Below are 13,531 nucleotides of genomic sequence, written 5' to 3' on the forward strand. Positions count from 1 at the left end.
GAAACCTGCATTGGTACGAAATAAAAGAACTGCAACCACCATAACGATCAGAATTATTCACGTAGATTGTTGACTGTGGCCCACTTGTCCCTTGCCATGTGCCTTACAGCTATGAACATATCAGCAGGGATATGGCCATCCAATGTGACTTCACAAGACAGTGTGCCTTATTAAAATAGAAGAGCAAGGACTGTTTGAGAATCCACAGCCACAAACTGGTCATTTTGTTCTATTTACACTGGATTATTATTATTTATTACTATTTTATTATTTATGTAGCGCAATCAGATTCCATAGCGCTGTTCAATGGTATAACAAATATATTCTAAAAACAAGCAGCCTCTCCATTCAAGACATGCAAAATGCATGCCTATGTAAGATTAAGACTGTATATCAATTAAATTACTTACAGCACCGCTTTAAAGCACCAGGGGTGGGCAATGTTTTGATCTTGTTATTTTTGTATCAAAAATAATATTAATCATACTTACAATTGACTCTCTAATGGTAAGGAAGGGTCTATTCTTTCTCCCACTGAGTTGGTGTGTTCTATGCTTGGATGCTTGATTGCCTTCGTGTTTCCAGCTGAATGTCTGTGCGTGTGTCTGAGTTTGTCCTCTTTGGATGGTGACATGCCTGTTTTTTCAGCACCATCAAACTGGGCTGAAGAAGAAAAGAAAAATCTATGAACTTAGAAAGGAAAGTGCAGGGGAAGACTGGGCAATGCACAATTCATTTCCTGGGACCCATGTTTTCAATGGAATTTTAACTAAACTGTGGTTAACTTTGTCTATTTATACCCTGGAACATGTACTCCTAGTAGGAATGGCAGTAAATGCTGTGCACTGAAAACACTTGTTGGCATATGCTACTGTATACGGTTAGCAAATTTGAGATATATGGAACACACACACACACACACACACATACACCCTCCCCCCCCCCCCCCCCACCACCACCACCACCGTTCCAATTTTAATGTCCTGTCTCTCCATCCCTATTTAGTTCCCTTTATTGTGTCCTGCATCTGGGGACTTTAGGCAACGGTTCTCAGGCAGCACATCATTAAATACACTCACACTGTGTATGAGCACTAGAATTCTGCAGAAAATGCATCAGTAGCACTTTATGCAAGAACCTGCAGGGTGGGAGCCAGTCTAAAAGGTCCATTCAGTCCTTTGGTAGGCAGGCCACTCCTTTTCAGGATGGGAGCTTATAATAGGCATCACAAGTGACACGAGTCAAGTCACTGGTGACCACCCTCTCAGGTCCGCCCTGCCATCTCGATCTAAATACCCCACAACATTGGTATTATTTGTATTATTAAGAAAAATTAAAAAGAAGTTCAGTCAGCTGCATAATAAAATGTGAGTGAATACCATAAGTTTATTTTGCATAAAAAAATTCTTATGAAATTCATGGAAACATTGAGATCTGACTCGGACCATGTGATTGTAATATTCCATCTCTCATTTCATAAATCAACACAAAAAAACACAAATTAGTTATTTTTAACAATTATTACGTGTAAAGTGACAGTGTTTGGAAGACACGTGGTCACAAATTATAACAACCTGTCGTAGTCACATAAAGTCAACAGGATTTTACTAAGGGGAAACTATGATTTTAGTTTTCCTGTGCAATAAATGGTTACGCAATATGTTTTTTTCAGAAATAATAACCACACTATTATTGTGTAATTTAAAACTAAATCAAGTAAATGGATACCGAATTTAAAAATGTAAAAAATAAATGAAATGTAAAACAATACTGAAATCCTCAATAATTACATATACGTTTAAACAGTGGTGTCTCGATCGGATATTTCACTAATCTATCAAATATACAAATAAATACATTTTCTTATTCATATTGTCATTTTTTCTCAAAGCTAAAACAAAAAAAAATAAAGAAATCTAGCAAGAAACCAAATAGGTAATTAGTTACACATGTAATTGGTATATTCAAGTATTTAAATACTGCAGTGAGTGTGTGCACAGAATGACTCTAGAATGAATATTACGGTAATTGTTTTTGCATATAATTTATCAATTATAAAATACAAAAAATAAACAAATTAGAGAGACTCATGATTCTCCTAATCTCAAGTAACAGAGATATGCAATGCACGGTTTCATTAACAATGCTTGAAGTAGGGAAATCCCAGAACAGTGAACTCTGAGGATATTCAAGGTATCACATATCCTCCCTCAAAACTACCTAATTTCCACACATCCTATTAATGTTTCCATTTAGCCTATCCACAGAGTGTCAGTAGTCCTTTTTTAATTCTTTAGGGGCTCGAGACCAGGCCCGTAGTCTGTGGGCAGCAGGCTGCCCTCCAAACCCCTCCACGAGCAAGGGGCAGAGGAGCTTACATCACACAAATACCTTTCTCTTGATTGTGTTGATGTTTCAGTATTTATGAGGACTTTTTGTACATTTTTCACAGGATTTTCCAACTTCCTTTGTGGGCTTGTATTTTTTTTTTTTTTTTAAGCAAAATTGTGTGGATTATCTGTAGTAATATTACAATAGAAAACTACATACGGATATTTTAGAAAAAAAAAATATATATATATATATATGTGTGTGTAAAACAAAATAAAAAGCAGACCAGTTTATAATGCAATGCCAGTTATCAACCCAAGCATCACAAGTAATACAGATCAACAAGTTAAAGGACACATTGAAGGTGAGCCAGGCAGATCTAAGAACCTTAAGAATTGCACAAAGGAATAAAATAAAGTGAACTACACAGAGAGAGATAAAAAGGGGCAGGAAAACAGCTTCTTCTAGTTCTAAATCCCAATACAATATCTTAGACAATAAAGGTTGTTATCGTGAAGAAAAATCTTTAATGTATCCTGAAATGTTGATGGGGAGAAAAAAAAAGCCCTATCAGTTCAATGGTGACACCAGATGACAAAAATCGATAAGAAAAGGCTGGAGGGGGCGAGAGATAACGGAGTACACAGCACAGATCAAGAATACATTACTGTTTAACGGGCCATCACATTAGTATTTCTGTCTGTTTGGTCCCTCTGGATACAGAGATATTGATGGCCTCTAATGTAGTTTCACAATTTATTGTATCACCTTTTATACATGTGACTGGCTTGAGCAGCAGTGACAGAGTTTATACTGCCCAAGTTATCATTTCAATTATTACCAATAGTTCATCACATACATTGCAGAACATAACAATATACTTAACATTGACGGCGAACAACACTTGACACGTGTCATACAGATTTCTACAATTCCATGGTGTAGCCTAAATTGTATAATTGCCACTTGTTCTAGGTTTTTAATAAGCTCATGGACGCATATTTATTATTTATCTTAAAATTATATTGTCACCAAGATTTGATTTTCCTAGCCGCTGAAAATGGGGTGTCAAACGTGGTTTTTGAATGCCACAGTCTAACAGAACCTGTTGTGACAAGCATTTGTTCTTAAATGGAAAGCTTGTTAGAGTTTTATTTTACAGACATTAAATCGATAAGAAATGTCCCATGGGTTATTTTTAAAAAGCTGGTGTGTTTGCTACCCATTAAAAGGGCACTTTAGGTAATCAATGTCATTCGCAGCTACTGCAGTCTTAGGGTTTAATTCTATGTCAGTCTATCACAACTAGGCTGAAACATGAAGCTCGTAGCTCTGCATAAAAGCCCGGTCAATCTGGGAACCCAGAATTAGACTTCCGGGCTCTTACATGCATGGCGTGCGGACATAGAAGAAATCACAGGCACTGCTCGCTGAAAACAAGTGATTACAAATTTTAAAAAGGCCACAGTCTCTAATGAAAGCCATGTTTTGATAGAATGACAAAAAATGGAAGCCTAAGACCACACAGACGTTGTGATATGACCATAACCACTTCAATAATATAAGTGGTTATGGTGTCTAGAGTGTTCCTTTTACACTAGATAACTCAAACGAAACTACTGGAAACAGTAATTGGTATGCATCTATCCATCAATAGAGACAGAGAACTTGTTAGACATCAATAAATGTAATGATTATCCTTATTGCTTATATTGCTTTCTTCCAGAGCTGTAATTTCATCACAGGAATATGTATACACTCCTTATCATGTAGCATAATGTGTAGGGAGTAAAATTAATCAAAGGGAAAAGTGAGAGTTTAACTCAGAGAGAATGGGAGGTCTATGTCCTCAAAAGCACAGATCTGTTTTACAGGCTCACTTTCACGTGTTCGTATCTCAGCATCTTCTCTTTATAGAATAGAATTTCCAAAAGTGGACATTGGGCAAGCAAGAGAAGTCATCTACTAGGGAGCAGCTCTTGTACTCTCACTTTACCTTTCTAGATAACTTGACATTGGTTGGGATGCAGGAGATCATCCATGCAAACTCAACGTTCAATCAAGGAGAAATATGAACGGCCACAGAAAGGCTGACAAACCATTTAAGAGAGTTACTCCACAATGGCGTGCCAGTCAACCTTAGCAGCAGCTTGTCATCACCCTGGCAAGCACAGGATAAGGCTGAGAAAGGAGCCATTACTCAAAACTTACCAAAAGGTAAGTATGCATAGAGAAAGGACAAGAAGGCCCAAGCTGTAATATCGAAAACATTTTAGTGCTCAGATGAAAACAAAACGCTAGATGCAGTATAAACAACTAACACCATCTCACTATACATCTTCCCTCCAAAAAAAAAATAAAAAAAAATAAGAGGTGGTTTGGGTGACCTCTAGCAGGGGCTATACATCTGGGTGAAAATACTAAAATAAGAATAAGAGCAAAAAAGGTATGCTTGTGTAGACTCTTAAAAAAACGAAGTTGCAGAGAAAATCCACTTTTCAGAAGAAGGACCAAAGAATTATCAACATGCCACAAGGACAAAACTGGTCAATGGGCCTCTAAAGGCTGCTGAGAATCGATGGCACAATTTGAAATCGCATTAATTGAAATAAGCCCAAATCCTTGCCAAACTTTGTAAAGAAAGCTGGTAGACAATGGACTTGCATAGTTAATAATCTGTTTTTGTATAAAGGCATCTCTACCACATATTTGTATATGGATATACATACTTCTACATGCATTATATTTAATTTATTTTATATATATATATATATATATAAAAAAAAAAATATATATATATATATATATATATATATATATTCCACCTAATGTCATACAGAATGACAATGAAGCTCTTTGATTGTTTCTCCTAGAATGTTTAATATATTTGAGAAAGTTCCAGCACAGAAGAAAGTTATCTTTGTAGAACTGAAATGTCGACCTTGGCTTTTTTATATATATAAAAAAACTCTCTCTCTCTCTCTCTCATACTGCAGTTTTCAATGATTTTATATTTGAACCAGTACACTCACATAGCTACTCAAAAATATTTATTTACTTACATGTATGCTGTTCATTTCACGATGTTATCTAGATTCACATGCATAACGTACATAGCCAGTATATCAATCTAGCCACTTCTGTAAATCCAATTTACATATTTACAAGTCCCAAAGATCTGTGACAATTTGAGCACCTAAAATCTTGCAGTTCTGATTTTCCGTGCTATGTAGAATTTATCAAATAACATCCTAGATAATTCACGAGATTCAGAAAACCCTTAATGAGCTATAGTATGTAACTTAATTATAGACAACATAAAATAAAAACAGCAGATGGCAGCAAACCATTTTTCCCATAGACTATGTCAAAGGTTTGTATTTATTTATTTTTGTATAACGACTATATTTTTTCAGAGGATTCGGGAATACAGACAAGGTTCACATCAAGAATCACAGTAAAAATAAACACATTCAAACGTGTACCCCTGTGAGAGAATACACCAAATGCTAAATTATATCATGATTAATGGTCTCTACAGCCTAAAATGGCATTATTCTTATATAACATGCTTCAGTGTTAGCCATCTTTTACATCACATGATAACGTATGCATCGCTGAAAACATAGTTCACTGACATTACATTTCATAGCATCTTTCAATATGTGAAGCACAAGGTGCTGGGGGTGTGTCCTTAAATGTCTAAATATTTGTTATTATCTATATATTCCACATGTGACTGCTCTTAAAGTTTTGATGCAATGATTTATAAAACATACACTATTTATATTTGTATCCATCTACATTGAGAGAGTGAAAATATAGAATGGTTTCAGAAGACATCAAAAGGTTATTTAAGGTCTTACCAACTCCGAGAGGGCATTTTTTTTCCCACCTGATTATGTTTTATATGATTTAAAATAAGGATTTCTTTACAGGGACACTATAGGCACCCAGGCCACTTCACCTGATTGAAGTGGTCTGGATGCACTGTCCCTGTCACATTTAGTCCTGTAATGTAAAAAAAAAAAAAAAAAAAAAAATTAAGAAACTGCAATGTTTACATTGCACCACTAAGACGGCCTCTAGGATTTTACCAGACTTCAGATTGCCTAACTGACGCGGCACTTCCTTAGGCTCTGCATGAGGACATCCAGCGTCAGTGATAACCACATAGGAAAGCATTGATCAGATGGAATGCGCATTAGCCCTCCCTGACTGATGACATCAGAGGAGGCAGAGTGCTGACCCAGCACTGAGGGACATCAGTGCTAGAATTGGGTGAATAAGGGTTTATTTAACCCTTTATTAGCTCAGTGCATTGGAATGAGGAGGAAGAGGAGGGGGGTAGCAGAGGGATCTATAGTGTTAGGAATACAAATCTGTATTCCTTACACTATAGAATCCCTTTAATCTTCAGATAGCACTATTTGTTACTTTGTTACAATGCCAAGCAGCCGGCAGCAGCCCGCATTAATTCAGAATATCTCTGGATAATAATTTGGCAGGAGTAAAATTGGGAGACAGAATTCATTGTTTTTGTCTCCTCAGCTTCTCTCCAAACATGTCATTACTAGGAAAGGGATACACTAAAAATGTATCTGAAAACATGGAACATTGCAAAAGTAAACAACCATGTTGAATCAGAATACATCTCTCCCGCTCTCGAATCACTGCACACATCTAATTTGCTCAGTGTCAGATAACATTGTAAGCTCTCTCTTCATCAAATGTCAGCACCTCTATCTCCCTCGGTCTTATCTGACAGCAGCACACACTTTCCATGACTCACTTAACATGTTTAAAGCTCTTTAAATTTCATTGGCTCATGGTGGCCATCTTGACCTTGATGTTGACTTGTGGACCAATGTTTCAAATGATTGACAAATGTTGGTCAATCCAATATTACGATCGAACCATGTGACCAATCTACTGCTTTTGAACAATTCTGAATCAAGAACAAAGCATAACCGCACATAAAAATGTGTACATATGTTGCATTAGTGGTTTTGGAAATCATGATGTTGACTGCAAGACCAAGTGACCATGTCATCTATGACATTTGTGTTGCAAAGAATATAGCAAATCATAGGTCTCTACAATTGCACCAAGTTTTAAGAGTTTTTCCATTAATGGTTTTGTTTTTATTGGCATTTGGGGAAAAAAAAAGAAAAGAAAAAAATATTGATTACAGAATATTAATAACAAAAATAATCTTGACAAAACCAACAGACTTCTTAGCATGTTAGCTGCTTGGCCATCTAAAACAATCAATGAAAACTATTTATGGTAGTAAGTGTTCAAATCTAGCATGACTTGAATCAGAAACACAGATCCAGTGAATCACTTTAAATATATATATATATATATATATATAACCATTACTTTTTTCTTTGTCACAAAATATTTTTTTTTTTAATTTTTCTCTTACTCTAAAAAATGTAATCTATGCACTATACCAGACATTTCACTTTCTACTTCCACTCAATAACTGAGCAAAACACAGTAAATCTATGCATTGTCCAGATTCAAGCTGGTCTAAAGGAAATGAGATGCCCTTACCTAGAATCTCACCAAATGAGACCAAGCCAAGACACTACGCTAATAGACACTTTCTTGGTCTTCCGCCTAAGACACACATTTGGATCTTTTCCCAGACATCAATTTTATCACCTTTTCACTTACCCGTAAATTACACATCATCTCCCTCCTGAATGCCTATTCCCTAATCTATCTAATTAAGAAGGGGGGAGCAGGGGGATAAGACTCCAAATGATTATTGCACCTAAGTGGCTTAGTAATGTTTTAGCCACTTAAGGACTGCAAAGGATGAAAATTTACTTTTCTACCTTTGTATGTAGGCTTCAATACAGCAGGTACCAGTAAAATATTTACATATAGCCTTATTAAACATAACATACAAAATTAAAAAATTGACTAACCGTGCATATCCTGGATTTGTAAAGATTTTTTTTTTCCTTCAGTAAAATAAATTAAGTCTAATACAGGCGCAGAAACCACACTTAGACTATTCATCCTTTGGTGGGTACATAACCTGTATCCCATAATATAAAAAACGGTTTACTTTAACAAGATCAATATTGCACCTGCAATACATACAAAATGAAACAGAAAGTAAAAATATCAATAGCATACCAATCATTGTACTGTTTCTACAAACCCCTTAAATGAAATATTTAGGAGACGACAGATTTGTTATTCTGAGATAAAAATCTAAATAAAGCGTAATCTCCATGGAAACCATGGAATTTCTATGAATGTGTAGTAGCCATTTACAATGAGCCAAGCACCAGAACTGGCCAAAAACGATGGCACATGTTGCCGTGTGTGGTAATGGAAAAAGGGGGAAAAAAGTTTATTGTCTAATTTTGATGGCAAATAATTTAAAATATTACATGATTACATCTGGTTATCAAAACTTTAAGTTTAAATATTAAATTTCTCTTTAACATATGATCAGACATTACAAACCCTAATGCGTGCAAGCCTTTTTTTCCCCAACAGTGTTCTCCGATACATTGTGAATGCTTTGGGTAACATTACATATTGTATATTCTACAAGAAGGATGCCATCTTAAGTCTTGTCAGTCTAGTTAACAGAGAAAATCTGGAAGCCAATGACTTCATTGAATAGTTATCAGCTTTACTTTATTGGGATTTAGTTCGCTTGAATTTTTAATCCTCTAAGCTTCTGCTTTCATAAGAGAAATCGTATCAGGATTGTGTTTCATGAATTCAGTAAAGTAAATGGAAAAACACTAATCAATGCTATTCAAACTAATCATAAATGGAAAATAGGGGAAAACACCAGAATCCCAAACTGCATTTATGTTGACTGTAACTTTGCAGTACAGAATTCACCTTAACACACTACGCATTAAATTAGATAACATTAGTAAGCTACACCATCACTATCTAATAACGCGTACACTACCTTAAAGGGACACTCTAGTCACCCAGACTTCTGCCCATTGGAGTGGTCAGGGTGCCAACTCCCACTACCCTTAACCCTGCAACTGTAAATATTGCAGTTTTCATAAACTGCAATATTTACCTTGCAGGGTTAACCCCTCCTCTAGTGGCTGTCTGCCCGCTGGCGGCTGCGCATGCACAATCGGATGACGTTGGTGGGGGAGGAGCGTGTGCGGACCCTGGAACAGCGCAGAGGGACAACCTGGGATGGGGGTGGGAGGGACAGGGGACCTGCAGTGCAAGGAAAACTGATTGTTTTCCTGGCACTGGGGTGTCCCTTTAACACTTACACTAATTCTAATCTAAAAATATTGTGATCTATAAGCAATAGCATATAAAAGGAGTCCACCCTGGATGACAGACAGGAGGTAGATGTACACAGCACCCCCAAATCCTGTCTGTCATTCTATGTAGGGTACCTATGCAGGTCCTGGGCAAATTATTGTATTATCTTTTACCTGGGTACCACAGGGAGTGAACGGTCTCATCAATAGGTGTCATATGATGCCGGCAGCCACTGAATGTTAACGGCAACATGTTGAAGGGGAAGCAAAGAGAATTCCCTGCTTCTTGTAACACTAGACACCAGGGGGACTGGCATAACTTCGTCCTCCATTCCCATAAAAGTAAAATGGAAATGTAATGACTGTGTGTTTTTAACGGTGTTTGACTGAGTATATGAGTGTGACAATTAAAGTGTAGCTCTGATTGTGTGTCCATGTTATACACCCCTAATGAGATTGCTTGAAAAAGACATACGTCTTGAAACATCGCTCTACACTGAAAATAGAGGGACATTGAGTTATAAGTACATAATTTGTATTTTTTTGTATACTCCCACATTAGCATTCAGAGAAGCAAGATTCTGGTGGGAGAGTGGTAAAAGGGGTGGGCCAGTGGGCAGACAGAAAAATAGGGACTTCCCCTTCAGAATAGTGACACTTGGAATGTATGGTGTATGAGACTGTATATGTAATTTGTGTATGTTTATTTCTTCGAAAAGCATAAAGTTCACACTATTTCCTTCAGGTTACCAGGATAACAATATAGATGCATCTTATTTTTTATTTTTATTTTTTTATCTTTACAGTAAGCAACATACAATATTCTAACCAAAAGCTGATCAGGCTGTGTAATATTACCTAAACTGATGAACCCAAGATACAACACCAAGGGTTAAATTGCAATGCTTTGGTTTATGGACTTGGAAATACAGATGATGAAATCAAATGTCTAACCAGAAACCACATCTGACAGTGCTGGTCAGACCTGGACATAAGACTTTGTCATCTTACACGACATTTTGTATTAGGCTACAGGAAACCACATGATTGCATTTCCACAGTACTTTATTAAGGGGAATATGGGCAGTCTTGGTTATATTCTTGTGATTTTACATGAGAGACGGAAATCAGCTCTGATCGATTTATCACCTCCCCCTTGAAATAATAAAAAATAAAAAAAATACTCCATAGTAGATGCTTGTTAATTCTCGTAGCACAAAAAGGCAGTGTGCAAACCAAATCTAGGCATATAAATCTCAGATTTATTCACTAAATTATGAATTGTAGCAAATTGATGTGTGAATGGCAATACCATTGCACTGGAAATTCTCCACCTCGGCTTAGTAATGTAGCCATTCTGATTTTAATGTGCAATAATTTGGTGTGTATTGAAATGTTGTTGCCTGCTAATGGTTTTTACAACATGTCAAGTAATAAATATACACAATTTTAACACACAATGTGTGATTGGTTTTAAATTGAATTTTAAGTACAGGTATTTACAATACACATATAGTACTCTAGCCCAGTGATATTAAAACTTGAAGTGCAGTGGGTGCTCTGTCCCTGTTCCCTTGATCCTGCAATGTTAATTATTGCAGTTTCTGATAAACTGCGATAAATACATTGTAAGGTTAAGACTGCCTCTAGTGGCTGTCAGAGACTCACTAGAGGCAATTCCTGCTTGCTATGCGACTTTTGGTCACCTGACACTGGACGTTCTCAAGCTCTGCATGAGGACATTCTGCATCAGTCAAATCCCGCAATGAAATCATTGCAGCAATGCTTTCCTATAATAAGGGCTTAATGCGCGTGCACCTTACCCCTCCCCCCCCCCACCCAATCAGGTGACGGAGGGGGCGGGGCTCTGAGCCAGTGCTGAAGGAGATCAGTGCTGGAATCGGGTAAGTACAGTAAAGATTTATTAACCCTTACACTGCCGGGGGAAGTGAGCACAGGAAAGTATAGTGCTCGGACTACAGCACTACATTCATAGCTCTATAGTATCCCTTTAACTTTTATTTAAAAAATTCATTAAGAAGCTTGAGAATAGAAATAAAATCAAAAGCACGCTAAACTCAAATCACACCTATTGTCCAAAAAACCCTAAAAAAAATAACAGATAACTGTTCTATTTTTGAGTAGTTGTCTGAAAATGGGGTAGGGGGTAGTTTGCTGCCACGGATTGAAGTTTATAAGAGTCATGATAAACCATAAAGCAGTGACAGACAGCTGGTTAAAAGCTAAAAAGTTCACTAAAATGTAGAATCAAAAGCTCAAGTAGCTCCAATATACACATACGATGAAACTCCAAATATAATTTGATAATAAAAAATGTACCCTAGTACTGTATTCTTAACATCAATACAATAGTTAGGAGTAGTAAGCATCACTGAGGTATATCAAAGCATTGAACATAAGGTAATTGCCAACAGAGTGATATCACTTGGAATATATAGCAAGAAACTAAGTGACATACAATCTAAGCATTAAACATTAGATATCAAGTGTCTAAAGAAAGAGAGAGACACGGTTGGGATTAAACATTAGGAATAATACCTAGTCAGTGCCTTCGTGGGCACCCCTCTTGCATCCCACCTTATTACGAATTTCAATGTACCAAAGTTAGGAGCCAGAGTTATAACACGCAGAATCAAATTTGGATTCTAATAGGAAAAACAAACAAAAAAATAAATAAAAACAACAAACAAAAATAATAAAGACAGGACTCATGAGGGTATTATCAATGTAGAGCATGTCAAGCTAAACGTTGTCCCTATTGGTATAGAGACTGCCACATGCTACTCAGAGCGTTTGAACGATGAGTGTTTCACCACGCATTGGCTCTTGCAGGTTAGAAAGGGTAGTATAGTAAGATTAGGAAAGAAAACAAAACACACACAAAAAAAAAAATAACTACAGGACACACGTATTGTCAAAAACCTACATTTTAGTATGAATGAAAGTGTGATGTACACCACAAGGATCCTTGAGTTATCAATTATTTCCTTTCGATTTTGTGTACACACTTCCAAACTTTCTATAGGTCTAACCTGGAATGGGAGGACACGTCAGCTAAAGTTCCATCTTAAATGCATTGACAGCTGAAGGCACACTGAGCTGACAAACAAATAAGGTATGACCAGGGCCATTGCTAGGGACAAAAAAAAAAACAAAAAAAACCAAACAAACGTTTCAGCCCAAAAAGTATTTATTGACCCTCTCTAAACACCACCACTCAACATGCCTCTTGACACTCACATTTACTTATAGACAACCACAGATAGACAAATACATGCAGATATATAAGGCCATGTACAGACAGACGTGTATATGCACACAGGCACACGCGCAGACGCAGACAAAAAAACAAATACATGATATTTGAACTATGAGTAGAAGATAAAGCATTTGTTCACAAGCCATCATGTCTTGAACTAATCACACAATTGCCTGACAGACATACATGTAGTTTGGAAGCAATATGCCTTTCCCTTTAACATAATTCATAAGTCATCTGTAAAAATAAAGCAAACTAGAAGTTTCACACGTACAATAACTTAATCATTTTACCCTCCAAGGATAAATTCAGACCTTATCACAGAATGACTTGGGCATTTAATTTTCATTCAAGATAATTATTGTTTTAAGTCATGATTTCAGGAATGGATTATTGATTTCTAAAACAATTACAAGCCTGAAATTCAGAACTCAAGGGAGAAATAAAGGAAGAAAAAAAAAAAAAAAAAAAAAACGCACCACATTCTACTGGGATGTGTGACACTGCGTAAAACACATTTTCCGTGTGGATTGTTCTTCCACACTTTACAGCACACTGTCACAGGATAAGCAAAGTTAATTATCTATATTATATTGCTGAAATGAGTTGGGAATATCAAACCTGCAGCAAACCATTCCAGAGA

The 13,531-nt window shown here is 36.5% G+C and overlaps 1 protein-coding gene across 5 annotated transcripts in view; it reads right to left on the reverse strand.

Annotated features, from left to right (window-relative positions):
• Positions 1–13,531, reverse strand: part of SHF (Src homology 2 domain containing F) — a 232,226-nt gene that overhangs the window by 42,043 nt on the left and 176,652 nt on the right. For 3 of the 5 annotated variants that reach the window (XM_063449162.1, XM_063449161.1, XM_063449159.1), the window contains one exon: positions 492–663. The exons of the other annotated variants lie outside the window; for them this stretch is intronic. In XM_063449162.1, coding sequence (XP_063305232.1) covers positions 492–663 — 172 coding nt within the window. The remainder of the gene's footprint in view (positions 1–491; positions 664–13,531) is intronic. 5 annotated transcript variants of the gene reach the window in all.

The sequence above is a fragment of the Pelobates fuscus genome, chromosome 3 (assembly GCF_036172605.1).
Source record: "Pelobates fuscus isolate aPelFus1 chromosome 3, aPelFus1.pri, whole genome shotgun sequence".
Taxonomy (NCBI): Eukaryota; Metazoa; Chordata; class Amphibia; order Anura; family Pelobatidae; genus Pelobates; species Pelobates fuscus.